Consider the following 20,763-nt stretch of genomic DNA (forward strand, 5'->3'; position numbering starts at 1 on the left):
CCCTCTTGTCATAATTGTTCCAAAATTAATATAACTACAATTAAAACACAATAATATATTTAATTAAATTTTTTTCTGGGTTATTACAGGAATATTTTAGTTTTGACTCTGTATGCAAGTCCACAAAAGACAATTATTCATTTGATGATTTGTATACAACTGAGTTTCTCAAGACAACTAATTGCTCTAGATTACCACCATACATTCTTCTTTGAAGGTTAGAGAACCTATAATGCTATTAAGGAATATTGACCAAGCATCTGGTCTATGCAATGGTACATAATTGCGCATTAGTTGACAAGGGAAAATGTTATTGAGGGCATAACATTGAATGGTTGAAGGCAAGATCAAAAAGTTTTAATTCATAGGATGGACATGAATCCTTCAAAAAGTAGATGGCCATTTCACATGCAACGGAGACAATTCCCAGTGATTCTATCATTTGCAATGACTATAAATAAATCCTAAGGTCAATCATTGCATCATGTTTGGTTATACCTAACAAAACCAGTTTTTACTCATGGATAATTATATGTGGCATTGTCAAGGGTAAAAAGCATTGATGGATTCAAGATTTTATTACATGATATAAGAAAATGTTGGATCAACAATAAGAAGAAATGTGGTGTACATAGAACTCTTTAGAAACTTGGGAGATTAGACCTTATTATGTTTCCAAAATCTATGGATTTACAATGTATGTATTATACAATTGTTTATCATTATGCCATTTGAATTTCCATTATTGCATATTTGAAGACATTATTTTTATGAAAGTATTTTTACATTAATGTTTGGCTTATTATTTGTGTAATAACCCAGAAAAAAATTTATTTAAAAAATTTAATTAATTGACTAACATATAAATCTGAATCATCTCATTGTTTCAACCTATAAGAAATTACTGCTTTGCCCTTAGAATAATAAATAAAATAAGGTGAGTTTTAGACAGAGCATATGTGTACTCCCTCAGCCACATGAGTCAGTTCACAGAGTGAGAAAGAGAAAGAGAAATCTGGAAGCTTGTCACTATTCTTGCTCTTCATTCTTCAATGATCACCGATTGTTCTTCTCCTTCATATTTCAGTGGTCGTCGGCTAGAGTAAAGCTTAGGCTGTGCGAGGTTGATCTCTATATGCTCCTTGTCTCTATTTTTCCTCTTCATTTTCTGCTCTATTTCTATCTATGTCATCACCTCGAGTAGCTGGGGACGAGAGACCGAGTTGCCGAAGCTGCGGCAGTGCTGTAGTAAGTCTGGATTGTTGTTGTTGATTCATTTGCTGTGTTTACTTACGAGTAGCGTCTAGTTTTTCTGCTCCCTTTGTAATGACCTAAAATTTACAAAAAATAAAATAATAATAATAATATTCTTCCAATTTATATATTTAAATAAATTTTATGGTAAATAGAGAATGGTGACTTAGTAAAACTTATACTAATAGTTTATTTAAAGATTCAGAGTTTGAATTCTTTTAAGCAATGGGTTAAATTTTGTTAGCTTAAAATTTTGGGAAAATTACAAAAGTGCTCGTGTTTGTTATGTTATTATAGGAAAATGTTGTGCCCTCCTTTGTAATTTTCACAATTTTCTAATATCTAGATTTTTATTTTCCTCCCTCTCGATCAGACCCAGCACAAGGATAACACCATTTCTGGATCCTTTGCCTAAAGGGTTTTGCTAATGCTGTCTCCTTTGTTCCTCTTGATTTTTTTGGTGAGTTCTCGTTGTTTGCCTCCAGCCAAGTCTTCCCTATTTTTCCTCTTCTTTTCTTCTCTTTTTCGATAGTGCACATGCGTTCTGGACCAAAGGAAGAGAGTGGAGATTTTTTCTCGGTTCAGTAGCTTCGAGCCTTTGATCTAGCCATCTTTGTCCTCCGCCCTCATCCCTGTTACTTGTCCAGTCACCGACAACCTTGAGAATGCCAAAATCCTCACTGTGGGTAGTGCACATGCTTTGTCTAGCTCTCCCCTATTCTGTATCATTTTTCCTTCTTCAGCATCTATGTAAATATGTGATGTTTAGAAGGAGGAAAGCTCAAATAGAGTCATAAGAAATGAGTTTGGAGCCTTGAGGATACTACAGGTAAGTGGATAGCATCCCAATTGATTTTTTTTAATCAAAATTTCTTTACTAAAATATTATATTTTTCTGGAAATCATTTTTATAGCATTAATGTGATTATTGAATATTTGTTGATTAACATTACTTTATCTTGAGAAATTAGCTTTGTCAAATTTCAAATTTTATTTGATCAATTAAATCAAGTTTGAACTTTGATTATGAGATTTTTATTCTATCAAATATTGGAGAGATATAGAGAATGATTCATGCAAGTTTGAAGTTAAAAAATTTTTTTATTCCGTAAATGCAAGCATGAGCATTGGATATGAAATTTGATTATGGCAAGTTTTAATGCTTAAAAGTATTCATACAAGTTTGATTTTAAGAATAAGAACTGTATCTTGAAAGTGATGATTTTCTCGCATGTTTGAAAATGGTTTTAAAAAGGGACTTTGTACAGAACACTGATGGTACACCTAACTAACAGGGTGTTTATAAGAGGTGCTAGCCCTGTACGATGGCCAACGCATGTGGAACGGAGGGATAGTTATTGTGAGCATCGTACTCACGTTTGTTTTGTGGCTTCGGCCGCGTTTGGTTACTTACCCTCGTGGATTGTGTATCCACATTTTTTATGGCATAAGCCGTGTTTGGTTATTTACCCTCATGGACTGTGTGTCCACGTTGTTAATTGCTATGATAAGTCCCTATAATTATGAATCTAATTATTTGATGATTTTATATTCCATTGATTCTTATTCAGTAATTTGTTTATAAATATTTATTTCATTTACGTGCTTTTTTTTGAAATCAAGTGATATTATCATTTTCTACGATAGCTCAATGATTTGAGATTTTCTTTGAATTTTTATAGAGACATTTTATTATGAAGTTTATTGAATTTTTACGGAAATTTTTGTTTCTTTAACATACATATCTATTTTGAACTTTTCATTTTACTTATGTCTATTATTTATTGTTGGGATGTTATTCACTAGCAAATATATTTTTGGCCTCAGGTAGTATAAGTTGAACTTATATATCAAGGTGTTACTTGAGGCATTTTATCACTAATGTGGAGTGGAAGAATTATTTCAAACAAGTTTTGCTTGATGAAAATTTGAACCCTGTATTAATTTCATGGCCTGGTCCTAACTGCTCCACATATAATGTAGGTAGGATTCTCGTCTTTCTTTAAAGACTGTATATATTTTAGTAGGGAGCGAGATCCCTTTATTTGATTATTATTGTTCTTTGTCATACATTTAGGAAGTCTTATTTACATGAAAGTTCTATTAAAAATTTTATTAAAAAAATATGCCTATAGTTTTTCATGGACCAAAGTATATTTGTTTAAGACTTAAGGGATGTGGGTTTTATACACATATTTCGTGCCGGTCACACCTTAAATTTTTGGGGCGTGACACCCTTGTTCTGTTGCAAGCTTCATTTTTCTCCTTCCCATAACATGTGCAACATTAGCTCTCTCTTCTGTTCAGTATTTAAGGACCTTCTTCTTCCTCCTCTACTGTCCGTTATTATCTGGGCTAGTCAAGTTGAGGTAAGGAATTTTTGGACCTTTTATTTATGGATTGGCTATATGTGTAAGTGTGTGTTGTTGTCGTTGCTATGTGTGTGGAGCTACAACACTTTATTATTGCTCTACCATCACCAATGCTGTTATAGAAAGAAGAAGGTTGAAACTTTAAGCTTGAAACCCATCTACACTTGGTAATAATATATGATATATATGGGTTGAGGATTTGAGTTTTAAAAATTTTTCCCCTCTGTGACTGTACGTGCATGCATAGAAAAAGAGGAGTTTCTATTTAAATGAATATTGTGGTTGTATAAGGAAGCAATATGATATTGCAGATTGGGATTCCATTTGGAAATGATAGAATTGGTGATATTGCAAGGTTTCAATGAAGCAGAAATTTAGGAAGGAAAATATTACCATTAACTTAATAAATTATGCATGTATGTTGTTTGATAAAATACCTAGTAGAAAATTTTATCTCAAAGAAATGGAATGGCATCACTAAAGCTTTATGGAGGAAGTCATAAAGATGAGTGATAATGCTTGGACCAATTTTAAATCATAAATTTGGCTTTGAATTTTAGATAATGATGGTTAATTGGAATTCTATTAAGATTGGAAATTTGTTAAAATTTTATTTAATTATCTATATCCTGATAGGGTGTGAGGAAGAACGAGATCCTAACCAGAATTAAAGGAAATGATATCTTTAATAATTTGAAGGTCTGACTAGTAAGTGAATAGAATTCCATTTAATTTATTTTTAATAGCCTTTTTCTGAAATATTTTATTCTTATGAATTACATTAATTTTGAAAATTATGAAATATTAATGAAGGACAAATGAGTTATGATACATACATTTATTATTTTCAAAAGTGTATTTTCAAGATTGATGAAAGCATTTTGTATGGTTGTTAAGCTTTGAAATGTATTGGCTATTAAATTACTGCAAGTTTGGTATATTATCTATAAGTATGATTTTAGCAAATTTTGAGAATTAAAACAATTCATGCGAGTTTGGTATTGAGAATGGTAATTTTATTACAGCAGTAATTATTCTTCTCGCATGTTTGAAACGTGAATTTTTAAGAGGACTCTAAATAGAATACTGTTGCTAACGACAGCTTCGTTAGCCCGTAGCGCTGTTGTTAAATACTAGCTAGTTTGTTTCATGAGCTTTGTTCTCACATTTGGTATTCGTGGGCTTTGTACCCGCGTTTGATTCCATGGCCTGAGCCGCGTTTGATTATATACTCTTATGGATTGTGTGTCCACGTTTGTTTTTCATAGCTTTGACTGCGTTTGGTTACTTACTCTTGTAGACTGTGTGTTCACGTTTGTTTTCGTGGCATAAGCCGCGTTTGATTATTTATCCTCGTGGACTGTGTGTCCACGTTTGTTACCTATTCTGTTAAGTTCTCAAAATTTTAAATGTTGATTAATATGTATTTTCAAAATTTACATGATTTTGGCTAGCAATTATACCACTTTGATTTATATGTGAGTAAATTATTTTCTTTAAGAATGATAACATAAATTGCTTTCAATTTACTCTCATTTTTTTACGATTATGATTACAAATTACAAATTTATTTTGGTGAGTTATTTTTAATTAGTTCACACTATTATTAGAGTTTGTTAATTTAAATTTTAAAATTTTATGTTGAGAATGCTATTCACTGAAAAACTTGTTTTGGCCTCAGATTTGTTAGCTGACGCTGATTCCACCATCGACCTTTAAGGGCAATATAACTGCATTGGGTAGAAATTTTTGATTGGTACTATTACTTTTGATAATATACATATATATAAGTCATATATATTTTAATTTAAAAGAAAGATTAATGCTCCACATAGATTGTTGATAGACTTTCTTTTGATTTGTATAATGGTTGCTGACTGGAAGGAGCTACGCTCCTGATTTATACTATAATTAGTAAAAATTTTCTATTGTAGAATTTTTGGGAGATTCTAGTTAAAGAGGAGGTTCTGTCGAAATTTTTACAAAAATATTAAAATTTTTTTATGACAATTATTATCAAACTATTAGAATTTTTATAGTCTAATTGATTCTTCTTCTAAAAATGGAATGCATTTTCATATTTGAGGCTTATAGGGATATGTGAAGTGGTTCACATCCATGCCGGTCACTCTTTATTTTCGAGGCGTGACAATTTGCTTCTAGTGCATCGCATGGGGTAGTAAATGCTAGCTATCTTTATATCATCCTTAGGATGAAAAGACCAAAAGAACCAATGGTGACATATAAAAGTATGGAGGGTATATGTGTAATTTATGGGCAGACGAGAAAGGACTAAAAGCTCTGGTAATAGATGGATTTAGATAGATGGACTTTATCATTGGCCCAAGAGAAAGAAATGGGCTTGACCTAATAACAAATGGAGTTCATGGCTAGCCCCAACCTGAAACTAAACTACATATAGGCAAGGCCAATCCACCACCATTTCTTTATTATAAAAGGATGAATATGACTCCTGCATCTTAAATATATTGATTATTTGTAAATGACAACACAAATGTATCAAACCAAGATATACGTGCCACACATCCAAATCAAGTCACATTTCATCTTCATTTCCTTCTTCAAAGCTTTGTCACACTTTAGGGATAACAACACCTGCGTCATCTTCATATGAACTTTAGGGGTCATCATCGGCACCAAGAACTCCATATACCTGGTTCAATTGGTCGACATCACGAGCTTCATGAAGCCTATCTGCAGGTCCTTAAAATAAAATAAGACCAATCAAAAAAATAAGTTCTCCAATCTGATAAAGAAGCGGAATGCGATTTCCAAGAGGGAAATATCCTAAAAGGAAAAGAAGTAGGATAAAGGAAATGAAGATGAAGGAAATGACTTTTACAAGATCTCCAAGTGAAGCGTTATTGCCCACAACCAAATATATAGCAGCCATAAATGCCACCGGCATCGTTCCAAGAGCTAAGTGCACAAAAAGCCTAGCAAGAAAATAAGCTCGTATAGCGTAACGACGATCACCCAGATGCATCCATAGAAGAAAAATAGAACCAAAAATGGAGCTATACATAGAGATCGTGTTGAAAGCCATGAATACTTTGAATAGTTTTTTATCAGCCAACACTGCCATGACTCTGTTTTTAGGTACTGGATCATCAGAAGAGTAAACCCCACCTGGTACTGTGAAAACTAGCTACAAATGTCACTGTTGCTATAAGTACAGCCACAAGGGCGAGCGTATTGGCTGCATCCTTAACATTCCATTCTGTATTGGCTATGTGTTGTACTTCCGACAAATCCTGTCTGAGGGGAACACCAGTTGTTCTTAAAATCGTACTTGCTCGAAACTGTGAGGTAATCAAATGAAACAAGTAAATGTTCATGACTTTCTAAAGTCTTCTATAAAAAATGCAATCATCTAGAGTTAAAACATTTAAGAAAATACTTCAAGAGAAATAATGGATTGATATATATATATATATATATATACTTATAAATTATACCTCTTGACGTGCCATTGGATGTTTAGCCTGCATCAAAACAATATCTCTAGCGTTTAAGCCTTTGTCGTTTACAAGGTTCGCATCTGTCCTTTTATCTCGAGATAGATGGAGTAGTGTCCAAAGATACAGTTTTCTTGAAGCCAAATGCAATTGCGCATCTCCATCTAGGTTTTTCTCAGGGTGGATATTTGAGTGTTTTAATAGGAACCTTGCCATTTTGTTTTGTCCATGCTCTGCTGCAATGTGTAGAATGTTTTGACCATTATTATTGAGCTAGAATCTGGTATAAGGACATTCTATGCGAAGCAGTTGTTTAACCACTTGAACACGGCTACTTTGGCAAGCAATGTGAATCGGAAGATCACCATTTGAGTTCCGTTGAAACACAACAAGATTAGATTTGTTTAGAAGTTCACGAACACCTTCCACATAACCAATGTATGCTGCATAATGAAGAGGAGTATTTCCGTGTTCATCTCTAAAGTACATGAGCCCCTCTTTTTCATGTACTATATTCTTCAAGAAAGCTACATGTAAAAGCAAACAAACATTTATAATAAATGAAAGCATGGTGGGACAAACACAAAAGGAGCATTTGATTAAGGATTAAATGGTAAATTGGCCATACATTATATATTTATAAGTGTCTTGAATCCTGAATTTATTTTTAATCCAATAATATTTTTGAAAATATTACAATCTCATCTCTATTATTAACAAAAATTAAATTAAATTTATAATTGATCAAAATATCTAGAAAAAAGGACATAAAAAATTATAGAAAAAGATAAAAAAAAAGTTCAATAAAGTACCCAAAATTTTTAACTAATCAATTATATAACAATTAAAATTAACTTTTGTTAACGGCAAGAGTTTAGATTGTACCATTTTGAAAAATTAAAAAGGAACATTACACTAACAAAAATGAGTTTAAGCTTACGGATGCTTCTGAATCTATAGTTTAAGGGTCATACCTTTTTATTAATGAATTTGGCATCGCACACATGTACATACCAATATTGTTTTCTGATATGGCAGCATGGAGTGGGGAGTTCCCACGGCTCTTATGACTGACCCGACCTGGGGGAAACGGAATCTGCAAGAGACGCTACAGAATTCTCACATCCCTCATCTGTACAGCCACATATATTGGTGATTCAGCTGGGTAAGTGTCCCAATAGAGAGGCCAAGTACTTTCACTTTGTTCACTTAAAAGGAAATTCAACCCCTCAAGATATTTGCTCAGAATAGCTTCATGCAAAGCTCTCTTCCCGAGTTTATTTGGTAACATAATAAAGTCATCCTTACTTCTAGCATCGTCAAATTTGGACAAGATGACTCTCATCACCCCAATATTTTTAGCTCTTGCGGCAACATGAATCGCAGTGTCTTTCCTATTGTTTGTCACTACTAGCGAAAAATTGTTATCGACAAGCAGCTCTGCGATCCTTTCTCTCCCATATTCAGCCGCAACATGATGCAAAGAATCACCCGTAGGAGTGGCTTGATGCAAAACAGTGGAACAATCAATTTGTTTCTCTCTACATACTTGCTCTAAAACATCCAAAAAATTATTTACATCATTCTTATTATTACGAACAGCGTTGTACAACTCATGACTCATGGTATCTTCAATAAGCCCAATTTGAATTTGATTATCTGATGCACTAAACCGCTTCTTTAACAGTTCCTGCAGCTTTTCATAGCATGGCGTCTTCCAGTTTGAATTCTTCGCTTCCATAGGAATTTCCACCTGGTTCGAATTTCTCGTAGTAGAAATAAGATGATGCTAAAGGATCCTGCAGCAAATAATGCAAAAAGCATGATGTGCAATCAGAAGAGTAGCAAGAGAAGAAATAGACTTGAAAGAGATAAAACAACTCAAGAACAACAGAGGTTTAAAGCTGAGGAACAAGAAGAAATGGAAATGATCGAGATAGAAAAAGACGCAGGAGCAGCTAGCTGCAAGAAACAAAGCGAAACATGTGTTTCAATCTGATTTGTAAATTAGAAACTTACAGAGAAGAAAAGAGAGTGGTTTTGGAATAAAAGATGCTGATGTTGAAATCTTGAAGATCACACATGTTATATAAAATTTTGGTCTTTCCTCTCCCACTTCCCTCCTCTCTTCTACACCACGTGACCATCAAGGTGCCTGAACTATAGTTGCACTAAACAAATGCATCTAAAGATTCTCTCCCGGCCACTGAACGTCAAATTTATTGGCTACAGCTTGTAGCCACACTGTCAATTTAATTGGTGGGTCTCATTCATCAAATCCAATCCAATCAATATATATATATATATATATATAAAGCATGTCTTGATCACATTATATAGAAATCAACGAAGGACAGATAAAGATACACTGAGGTTGGCAGCATTATAACCAAAGCCAGAAGACAAGAGTTATGCTAAATTATTAATATATACTATAAAATAAAATAAGGTGTCTTGATCACATGATTATGTCTTCCGAATTGCTACAAAAAAAATGACTTCATAATGTTGGATCTGATATCTCAATTCACATATATAATAATAATATAATAGAATAAAGTAATTCATGCGTACCTGAAGAATCCATGAGTGCTAGAGAAATCTCGATTACCTCGAGTGCAGGCAAGTACACAACCCTCAAGTCCCCAGAGCCTTCAGAGAGTTCAGAGATAATGGAAGTAGAAGAAAATGAGTCGTGTGTTTGTGGTTACCGACTAATCGTCTTATATATATCAGATCGGTAACCGCCTTATTAAATAATTAAATAATTATATTATCTATTATCTCTGACTCAGTCAGTTAAGAGATAGGAAATAACTGACGGCTACTGGGTTGTGGGTTGGGCCTCTGCCCATTGGGCTCACTTGTGTGGTCTACCTATCACGGTCCACACAAGATCATAAGGACCAATTTATTGGGCTTATTAATTAATGCTAATTCATAAATAATATTCCAACAATCTCCCACTTGGATTGCATTAATTAAGCAAGTTGTATAAACAAGCCACAAACAAAATTCAGAAAATGAAACTCCACAAAATCACTGAATCCTATAGGGAAACAAGTGATTATGATATCTCATAATCAGAGTAAAACATGAAATTTTATTTCAAATACAGCTCAGTAAGATAACAACATAAATCACTAATTCCTATGGGGAAACAAGTGACATGCATAGCGTACCACAACAGAATCATTGAATCCTATAGGGATACAAATGATATAGACGTATCTAACTGAACTAAATATAACTCACAGAAGAAAACCAAGCCTAAAGAGAAATTGCAACAAAGAAGGTTCTCAAACTCTCACTAAACTAGGGCATCAAAGGAATTCATAATACCCATACAAGTTACATGATTTTGAAAAACTTCTACAGGTAAGCCCTTAGTCAGCGGATCTGCAAGCATCTGCGTGCCAGGAATGTGTACCACACGGGTTTGAGACTCAGCAATTTTCTCTTTCACAAACATAAGTTTGATATCAAAATGCTTTGTACGACTGGAATTTTTGTGATTGTTAGCATAGTATACTGCAGATTTGTTATCACAATAAATGGTTAGAGGACGTGATATTGACTCAACTAGGTGCATGCCAGATATCAATTTCCTCAGCCATATAGCGTGATGTGTAGTCTCAAAGCAAGTAATATACTCAGCTTCTATAGATGAAACTACTGTAAGTGTTTGTTTCACACTCTTCCAAGAGACAGCTCCTCCAGACAACATGAAAATATAGCCAGTCGTGGATTTACGATATCTAGACAAGAGGCAAAATCTGAATCTGAAAAGCCAACAATCTTAAGATCTTCTGATCCTTTAAAGTCATAATCAGAATACCCAACAACCTCAAGAGAATTTGATCTTCTGTAAGTCAACATATAATTCTTTGTACCTTGAAGATACCTCATAACTTTCTTAGCAACCTTCCAATGATCCGGACCTGGATCATTTAAGTATCGACCCAGCACTCCAATGGCAAAGGCTATATCTGGCCGAGTACACACTTGAACATACATAAGGCTGCCGACAGCGAAAGTGTATGGTATCTTTCTCATTTCAACCCTCTTCTTATCATCCTTGGGACACTGTGACTTTAACAACAGCTCACCTTTCTGTACAGGAGCAGGTGAAGGAGAACATGAATCCATTTTGAATCTCTTAAGTACCCGCTCAATGTAAGTGGCCTGTGATAAACCAAGAATACCACGAGATCTATCACGATGAATTTGTATCCCAAGAACAAAGGAGGCTTCACCCATATCCTTCATGTTAAAATGGCAAGACAATAAGTGCTTTATTTCATTGAGGAAATTTATTGAATTGCTGGCTAATAAGATATCATCAACATAGAGAACAAGAATGGCAAAATTGTTCCATCAAACTTCTGATAGATGCACTGATCTGAGACATTCTCAACAAAAACCGAGAGAGGTGATAATTTCATCAAATTTCAGATACCACTACCTAGAGGCTTGTTTTAACCCATAGATGGATCTCTTTAATCTGCACACTAGATGTTCTTTACCGAATTCAACAAAACCATCAGGTTGTGTCATGTAGACTTCTTCATACAAATCGCCATTCAAGAACGCAGTCTTGACATCCATCTGGTGAAGATTAAGATCAAGCTGTGCAACTAAAGCCATTACCACTCTAAAAGCATCTTTGGTGGATACCGAAGAGAAGGTTTCTGTGTAATCAATACCTTCTTTCTGGTTGTAGCCTTTAGCTACAAGTCTGGCTTTATATCTATCAATTTCACCCCTAGCTCTTCGTTTTGTTTTAAAGACCCACTTGCAACCCACTGGTTTAAACCCCTTTGGTAGCTCTACAAGCTCCCATACGTGATTGTGATACATAGAGGCAATTTCTTCACTCATAGCCTCCAACCATTCAGAAGAATGCGAGCTATAAATAGCCTCCTGGTAACACATTAGGTCTAAGCTATCAATAGCATCTGAATCAAATTCCTGCAAATATACCATGTAATCATCTAGAATAGCAGACCTGTGAACCCTTTGGGATCGTCTCGGTTCAACAACCATGCCCCTATCACCCTCTAAAGGTGGTTCATCTTGAGCTTCATTTTGATCCACGGCATTATTTCTGTCAACATGAGGAGTTGTCAAGATAGGCATAGGCAAAATATTACTTTCGTCATGCAAGGTAATATGCCTAGGCACAGAGCTCCCACTGTCTAAGGCATCTTCAAAGAAGTAAGCTCAGTCAGATTCAATTACCCTAGTAGTGTGATTTGGACAATAGAATATGTACCCACGAGATCCGATGCAATAGCCAATAAAGAAACCATCAATAGTTTTAGCATCAAGCTTAATCTGTTGTGGATTGTAAGGTTTTACTTATGCTTTACAACCCCAAACTCGCATATGCTTCAGTGCAGGAGTCCTTCTAAAATACAACTCATATGGAGTCTTTGGAACTGACTTGCTAGGAACTTGATTCAAAATATAAACAGCAGTTTTGAGTGCATCACCTCACAAGAATTCCGGCAGTGAGGAGTGACTGATCATGCTCCTAACCATATCCATGAGAGTACAATTTCACCTTTCTGCAACCCTCATTTTGCTGCGGGGTGCCAGGCATAGTATACTGAGCTTCAATGCCATGCTCTTGAAGGTACAAAGCAAATGGCCCAGGGTTCCTGCCAGTCTCAGTATATCTCCCATAAAATTCTCCTCCTCTATCAGATCTCACACACTTGATCAACTTGCCAGATTTCAATTCGACTGCTGCTTTAAAGGTCTTGATGCATTAAGGGACTCGCCCTTTTCACGCAAGAGTTCAATCCATCCATGATGAGAGTAATCATCCGTGAAGGTGATGAAATATCTGAAACCACCCATAGCCGGAGGCATAATAGGTCCACAGATATCAGTATGGATTAGGTCTAAAGTATTTTCAGACCTCTTTGCCCCTTTGGTTCTAGCTCTAGCAGGGAATTTTCCCTTTATACAGTTAACACAAGTCTCAAAATCTGAGAAATCAAGGTCTCGTAAGACACCTTGCTTGATCATGCGTTCCAATCTCTCTCTAGAGATATGACCCAAATGACGATGCCATAACATAGAGGAATTATCATTGGGCCTTTGACGTTTATGCCCAATAGCAGCATTGACATGAAGATTAGGAAGTTCAAGTGACCAATCATTCAATCGATATAAACCATATATCAAGGAAGCGACACCAACATTAATGGAATCAAAACAAATGTCAATTTTCTCATTTCCTTGGAAGAATGAATAGCCACAAATATCCAATGCAGAAGTTGAAATTAAATTCCTCTTCGCAGAAGGTACATAAACAACATTGTTCAAATGTAAAATATGACCAGAATTTAAATACAAAGAAATAGTTCCAATGCATTCAACCGATGCCTTGCTCCCTGCTATGCCAAAGACTGACCTCTGTGCCTCACTTGGAACCTTCTGGTTTCTTAGCCCCTGTGGAGAATTCACAACATGTACAGTGGCACCAGAATCCAGCCACCATGAGTCAAAGGAAGTTTCAATGGTGTTAGATTCAAAACAAACTAGAGCTAGAGGGGCAGTTTGAAGAGTTGTACCTTCACTTTCTTGTTTGTTCTTCAATTTGAAGCAATTAGCTTTAATGTGACCCGGTTTCTTGCAATAATTACATAACCCTTTAAAGGGTTTCTTCCTCGACTTCTCACTCTTATCACCATCCTTCTTAAAGGTTGGATTATTAGGCTTTGGGGCATCATGCTTCTTCCCCTTTTTCTTATGTGACCCTCCAGATTTGTTGCTAGAGCCATAGGAAACATAGTTTATTGAGTGAGAGGAATTCTTCTTTATAGCTTCCTCTTCTTGAGTGACTATTGATATCATCTGGTCAACAGACCATTCAGCTTCTTGTGAGTTGTATCCTCAAGAATGCGTACTCTGATGGCAGTGATTGAAGAACACGGTAAATCAAGGTGCTTTCACCCAAATCAATCCCATATGACTTAAGCTTGTTATAGTAATGAACAAGCTTCAGAATGTGCTCCCTGACACCAGAAACTCCGTCGTATCGAGTATTGTCAAGAAGTGACAGATAGTAGTTCTTTTGAGTCTTGTCAAGCTTCTTGTATTTGTTACCAATAGCTTTCAAGTACTCCACTGCAGTATCATTTTCAGGAATGCTGTCCCTAATTCCCTTTTCAATTGTGTACTTGATGATCGCTAGACAGATCCGGTTGGACTCACTCCATTGTTTACGGAAGGCTATTTCAGAAGCACTGGACTCGGAAGAGAGATCCGCAGGCTTGGGCTCTCTCAGAGCTAAATCTTTCTCAGAAATAGTCAGATACATATTGAGAGACTCTTTCCAGTCATCATAGTTAGTCCCATTAAGAGCCTTCACAAAGGATAGTTGCGTAAAAGCAGAAACTGAAATCACAAAACAGAAAATGGGAAATATTAATTATGTGTGCACAACATAATTATAAAACAGAATTCCCAATAAGCGATTATCAATTATGCAACTATAACCATGCACCAAGAAGGCTCATATATCATAAAGATTTAGCTCACACAAAAGTCCATACAAAATAATGCATTAAACATTTCCATACCTATAGGGTATAATAAATATCTAATACATTAAAGGAGTGCTATTAGCCTATTCTCAAAGCCAACCATCAAAATCACATTAATAATGTCATACCATGGGGTATATCCATTATCAATGCTACAAGATCCTAAACATCATCAATAATTTACAAAGTCGCAAACTTTATGACTTTAGGACAAAACAAAAAATAATTTTAAAAGTCCTTAAGGTCTTTTGGGAATTAGGGAACAAGTTTAGAACTTAGGTAAAATTTTAAAAGGCATCCAGGGGTAAAGGGGTAATTCTGGAAGAGATTTGGGTCAAAATTGAAATTCTGGAAGTTAAGGGACTGAACTGTGATTTCTAGAAATATATTAGGGCTAATACATAAATACAAGAAATTATGGGCCCAAATAGGTAATTTAAAACTGGGGCCGAAACGCAATTAACATAAGTTTTTTTTTTTGGAACCAGGCCCAGATTTCATCTGGGCCCAAAACACGGAAACCGGATCCGGTTTCCTTTGCGCCGCCAGCTTCTCCCTTTTTTTTTGGATTTGGGCCCAAACTAAATTGTGGGCCCATAATCCACAGAACCGGATCCCTAGGATCTGGTTCCACGACCCGTTCTGGGTCCTCTCCAGCCGCGAGTTGGAAGACGAGAAGGAAGGTGTTGCCGGCGTGCAATGGTTGCCAGACGCTGGCGAACCTGAAGCTGCCAGTTACCACGACGGTGGCAGTTCCACGGCGACATCGTGAACTTGAAGAGGCAGAAAGAGAACGTCGGCGATGACAGAACCTCCCTTTTTTTTTGGACAACACTGAAGAATCCATGATTCCAAAGCTCCCCGGTGTTGATTAAAACAAGAATAAAAGGAAAGAGAAGGGAGAGAGGCGCACGGCAATATACAGTAAATCTTATACTCATTTTCAATGATAATAATGAAAAGAAAAAAATTATCAAGCATGTTAATAAAATCTGAACATGCTCATATGCATAAAATAAATAATAATAAATTGAGATATATAGATTGATGTTTGTAACCAGGCTCTGATGCCACGTGTTGGATCTGATATCTCAATTCACATATATAATAATAATATGATAGAATAAAGTAATTCATGCGTACCTGAAGAATCCATGAGTGCTAGAGAAATCTCGATTACCTCGAGTGCAGGCAAGTACACAACCCTCAAGTCCCCAGAGCCTTCAGAGAGTTCAGAGATAATGGAAGTTGAAGAAAATGAGTCGTGTGTTTGTGGTTACCGACTAATCATCTTATATAGATCAGATCAGTAACCGCCTTATTAAATAATTAAATAATTATATTATCTATTATCTCTGACTTAGTCAGTTAAGAGATAGGAAATAACTAACGGCTACTGGGTTGTGGGTTGGGCCTCTGTCCATTGGGCTCACTTGTGTAGTCTACCTATCACGGTCCACACAAGATCATAAGGACCAATTTATTGGGCTTATTAATTAATGCTAATTCATAAATAATATTCCAACACATAATTCATATCACGCCCAGTCACTCTTGGGTTATTAATTATTTTTTTTAATATTACTCCTATTTAAATGTTTTTAGCTAGATAAGCGTAAAAGTGGTTGGGGAAAAAAAGAATAAGGATAAAATTAAAAATTTATTTTATTTTTAAATAAAATTAATAGCTACCTCTGATTAGTTCCAGCAAGATAGTTAAAAATATATTATAATAGAAACTAGATGGATAGAGTACAAATTATAAAGACCTAGCCGATGTCCTATACTCTTCTCATTTAACATTTTTTTCTTAAGCCAAAAGTCTTATTTAATTTGGATACACTTTAGCCGAAAGTATTCTTATTTTCTTCGAATTTCCTTCCTCAAAAGTGAAAAGCCACGCCTATCTTATCTGTAAGAAAATTAAAAGGCTATTTATACAAGGACGTTCGATAACCTTGTCCAAAAATGTATAGTATGAAAATTCATGTTAATATATCTAGTTGAATTGATAAATTATCAAACCAGCATTTTGACTGATATAATAAAATATTTTGTTTGTTACCAATATGATAATCACAGTTTGACTATAATTTTAATTATTAACCATTGATTTAATATCCTGCCAGTCTATTTTTCAATTTCTTGGCAAAATGTGAAAGTATTTTCTCAAAAGTTAAAAGTCACGCCTATCTCTTTCATCTATAAGAAAATTAAGAGGCTATTTATAAGGACGTTAGACATCCTAGTTCATCATATGAAAGTATTTCTTTTATCATAAAAACGATACCATCATCACATGATTAGTGAAAATTTCGCGTTAATTACTCCGAGAACCAATGTTCTGAAATTGAGATTTATGATTTTTCATAAAATTTTCTATTTTTTCCTATTTTTTATTTTATATTTATATAAAACACAAAAGCTTCTCTCTTCTTTAAAAAAAAATCATTTTGGCTAAAAAAAATATAAAATTCATAAATTCTGAATTTGAAAAGGATAATTCCCAATTACTCAATACTCTACCGATCTCTCTTTCCACCAAAGTTTCCACTTTCCACACTAAAGGCTCCCCTTCAGCCAAAAAAAAAAAAAAAACAAGTTGAACTTGGGTAATAACCAATTATGTAATAAACCTGATAAAATAAAATAAAAAAATAAATAAATATATATATATATATATATATATAATAATTTTTTAAAGTATATTTAAGATGGCAAGAAAGAAAGCTGATGTAGCGGTGGCTTTGCACGTATACTTTCAATTCCAACAACATCCAAATTCGAATCTGGCCAGGACCAAAAGGGGCTTTATTTCGATTTTTGCTCCTCTGAAATTACGAAAATACCCCTCCCCCATCAGATTTATTTTCTCTCTTATTTGAGTGTCAGTTTATCAGAGCGTGAGGAGGAGCGAGAAGAATTTGGAGTTTGGATGATCGCTGCTCTTCGTTCTCTACCATCACCGACTCATCTCTGCCTTCTTCATTCCTTGCCGTCACTGGTGTCGGAGGAGGCTCATGGTTTCTTTGAAACGTTCAGGTTCATCTTCATATCTCCCATCTCTGTTTTTTCTTCTTCGTCCGCTACTCTCCCTGTGTCGTTCACGTTCGAGTTGTGGTTGGGATAAGGAACCAAGTCGTCGGAGCTGCTGGGGGGTGCTGTGCGAGCTCGATCTATGGTTGCTAACTCGGTTTTCTCCTTGCTGGCATGCTGTATTCAATTCTTCCTCTCCCTGTTCAGTTGCTTGTTTCATTCTCTTCCTCTTTGTTTCTGCCGTGGAGAGAGTTTTGTCGTTACCTGCGCGTGAGCTTTTCTTCTCCATTTGCCATCGATATTCCCCATCTCCTTCTGTTTTGTTCTTCCAAGATAGACGCTCAGATTTCCTCTGTTGGTGCGTAGGTTTTCTTTCCTTTTCTTCTCTCAGTTCGGCGACATATAGGCTGCTTCATTGTGCTCCTTTTTCTGTTCCATTTTACTGGGTTGAGGTGAGAAGATTCAAACATTTTCATTGTTGGTTCTGTTGGGAGTATGAATGTGTTCTGTTGTGGCTATGCGTGAGGAACAGATTTTTTGTCCTGGTTCTGCTACTGTCGTGCTGTTTAATGAAAAATAAATAAATAATAATAATAGCAATAAATAGAGTTAAATGAGCTTGAAATCCATTTGAATTTGGTGATGATATATGTGTGTATATATTTTTGGCTCACTTAAATTTATTTGTTGGACTAGTTGATCTTGAGAATTTGATTAGGATGAAGTCAAAAGATAAGAGCTTAGGAATGAAAATGGAAAGATGTTTGCCAAAATGCTTGTTAGAAGAATTGAACTTGATCTTGAATATTTTGAAGTTTCATTGGTTCTTGGAGTTTGTATGGTTAATGGTAATTGCTGGATATTTTAATTGAATGGTTAGAATTATGCACTTAAAGTAATTGGTGCAAAGCCTAAGAGAAAATTTTACCTCAAGTAAATAAAGTGGCATGGCTAAAGCTATATGAAGGAGGTTAGTGATATGAATAATAATACTTGGACCAATTTTAAAGCATGAATTTTGGTTTTGAAATTATAAATGATAATAGTTGATTGGAATTGTATTAGGAATAGAAGGAAGTCTTTATAAATTAAAGAAGATTTATTAAATGTTAATTATGATGTCTTTATAGGGAGTGTGGAAGAAAAGAATCCTAGTAGAAATTGAAGAAAGAATATTTGGAAATTGGAGACTTCAACAAGTAAGTGAATAGCATCTCATTTAATTATTCATTAATAGTCTTTTACTAAAATATTTTTCTTTTATGAATTATTTTAGTCTTAGAGTTTATGGAATAATGATGAAAGATAATCGAATTATGAGATATGCATTTATTTTCCCTCAAGAAATATACTTTCAAGATTGATGAAGGCATTCTTGTTTATTACACTCTGGAATCTCTTGGTTATTCAATTAATGCAAGATCTAAAATTTTATTTTGGCAAGTTTTGAAATTTAAAACTAGTCATGTGAATTTGATTTTAAAAATAAAAATTATGTTTTTATAGTGGTGATTTTCTCACATATTTGAAAATGATTTTGGAGAGGACTCTAACCAGAACATTGCTGTTAATGGCAGTTCTATTAGCCCGTAGCACGCTGTGGTTAATAACTAGTTAGTTTGCCTCGTGAGCCTTGTCCTCACATTTGGTATTCATGGATATCATACATGCATTTGATTTTCATAGCTATGGGTCACGTTTGGTTAGCTTTATCCTCATGGATTGTGTATCCATGTTTGTTTTCATAGCTCAGGCTGCATTTGGTTACTTACCCTTGTGGACTGTGTATCCACGTTTGTTTTTGTGGTATAAGTCGTGTTTAGTTATTTACTCTCGTGGACTGTGGGTCCACGTTTGTTACCTGTTATCTTAAGTCCTTAAAAATTTAAATTTTGATTAACTCACTCATTCGAAATTCCGATGGTTTCAATGAACAAGTGTACCATTTTGATTTGTGTATGAGTAATTTGTTTTCTTTAACCATTATAGAATAAAGTGTTTTTAATTCACTCTCATTTTATGGTTATGATTATGATTTACATATTTATGAAGTTATTATATTGAATTATCATCTTTTCAATTATTTTACACGATTATTTGAGTTTATTATTTTAATTCTTTTAAATTTTGTTTGGGGATGCAATTCACTAAAAAATTTATTTTGATCTCAGATTCATTACCTGACGTTGATTCTACCGCCGACCTCTAAAGGGCAATACAGTTATACTGGGTGAAAATTTTTTTCATGGTATTGTTACCTTTTGATATAAATGTTTTAAGACTCATGTATTTTAAATTTAGAAGAAAGGTTAGTCACTCCATATAGATTGTTGTTAAGACTTTATTTTGATTTGTATACTGTTTGGTGGCTGGAAGGAGCTAAGCTCTTAATTGATACTATATTTTGTAAAAATTTCTGTGTTGTGGAATTTTCAGGAGATCCTATTTACAAGGGAGGTTCTGCTAAAATTTCTACAAAAAACATTTAAGCTTTACTATGACAATTAGTATTAAAAGTGTTAGAAATTCCATATAACCTGATTATTTAAAAAAATGAAATGAATTTTCATTTTAAGACATACAGGAATGCACGTTATAGTTTGCATCTATGCCGGTCACCCTTTATTTTTGGGATGTGACAAATTATCAGCTTAAACCTCTTAGTTTATATGTAGGTATTCATATTCATTTGAATACCTCTAACTAGTTTACATTTCATTGAGTGCTATTCACACTGAAATTTGTTTTCGTACGTGGAAAAGCATGGGGAGCCAAATGATTCAGATTAGTCGATGATAATCCATTACATGGCAACGAGAAATACATTATCAGCAATGGGTTGTTCGAGGCTGTTCGCGTCGAGAATGAAAATGTAGACGGCTTTGTTCGTGTGCTGGAGGAAGTATGTCACCAAAGAAGACTTGGATTGTCCATTGTTTCCAAGCAAGTCACTTACGCGGGTGATTCATTGCTTCATGTTGCAGCTAAATTTGGGACGAATGACCTAGAAAATTTAAGAGAGTTAATCAATAATAATTTTTTTATAAGATTATTTTCTAAATA

At 34.7% G+C, this 20,763-nt stretch overlaps 2 protein-coding genes and 1 long non-coding RNA gene across 6 annotated transcripts; 1 reads left to right on the top strand and 2 right to left on the bottom strand.

Moving 5' to 3' along the window:
* Positions 1-6,068: 6,068 nt before the first annotated feature.
* Positions 6,069-8,219, bottom strand: LOC129288075 (uncharacterized). Of its 4 annotated transcripts, none has more exons than XM_054924430.1 (5): positions 8,080-8,219; positions 7,106-7,632; positions 6,777-6,949; positions 6,490-6,583; positions 6,069-6,341 (listed from the first exon to the last, which is right to left on the bottom strand). In XM_054924430.1, the coding sequence occupies exons 2-5, from the start codon at positions 7,319-7,321 to the stop codon at positions 6,306-6,308; spliced, it is 519 nt and encodes a 172-aa protein (XP_054780405.1). In that variant the 5' UTR covers positions 7,322-7,632; positions 8,080-8,219; the 3' UTR covers positions 6,069-6,305. The 4 variants fall into 4 exon arrangements, with proteins under 4 accessions (XP_054780405.1, XP_054780403.1, XP_054780404.1 ...); XM_054924428.1 differs by having other exon boundaries at positions 6,069-6,350; XM_054924429.1 differs by having other exon boundaries at positions 6,484-6,583.
* Positions 7,379-8,846, bottom strand: LOC129289120 (protein ACCELERATED CELL DEATH 6-like). Its single transcript, XM_054925931.1, has 3 exons — positions 8,300-8,846; positions 8,120-8,185; positions 7,379-7,632 (listed from the first exon to the last, which is right to left on the bottom strand). Exons 1-3 carry the CDS (start codon positions 8,844-8,846, stop codon positions 7,379-7,381), a joined length of 867 nt encoding a protein of 288 aa, XP_054781906.1.
* An 8,725-nt stretch (positions 8,847-17,571) lies between these two features.
* On the top strand, positions 17,572-20,169 carry LOC129287585 (uncharacterized). The gene is made up of 5 exons (XR_008587739.1): positions 17,572-17,706; positions 17,796-17,970; positions 18,067-18,152; positions 18,831-18,899; positions 19,872-20,169. It is a non-coding gene; the product is annotated as an uncharacterized LOC129287585 (long non-coding RNA).
* Positions 20,170-20,763: the final 594 nt, after the last annotated feature.

This window comes from Prosopis cineraria, unplaced genomic scaffold (assembly GCF_029017545.1).
Source record: "Prosopis cineraria cultivar Desert tree isolate PC_DT_omini unplaced genomic scaffold, ASM2901754v1 PC12, whole genome shotgun sequence".
In the NCBI taxonomy this organism is placed as follows: Eukaryota; Viridiplantae; Streptophyta; class Magnoliopsida; order Fabales; family Fabaceae; genus Prosopis; species Prosopis cineraria.

Bases quoted from the DNA above. Each gene is read 5' to 3' on its own strand.
- LOC129288075 (XM_054924427.1), bottom strand. From the start codon at position 7,321: ATGGCAAGGTTCCTATTAAAACACTCAAATATCCACCCTGAGAAAAAC. The intron at 6,950-7,105 runs GTATAATTTATA...ATTACCTCACAG, and splicing joins ATCCAATGGCACGTCAAGAG to TTTCGAGCAAGTACGATTTT. The intron at 6,584-6,776 runs GTGGGGTTTACT...TTTTCTTGCTAG, and splicing joins GCTAGTTTTCACAGTACCAG to GCTTTTTGTGCACTTAGCTC.
- LOC129289120 (XM_054925931.1), bottom strand. From the start codon at position 8,846: ATGGAAGCGAAGAATTCAAACTGGAAGACGCCATGCTATGAAAAGCTG. The intron at 8,186-8,299 runs GTACTTGGCCTC...CGTTTCCCCCAG, and splicing joins TTTAAGTGAACAAAGTGAAA to GTCGGGTCAGTCATAAGAGC. The intron at 7,633-8,119 runs GTATGTACATGT...TTTTACATGTAG, and splicing joins CATATCAGAAAACAATATTG to CTTTCTTGAAGAATATAGTA.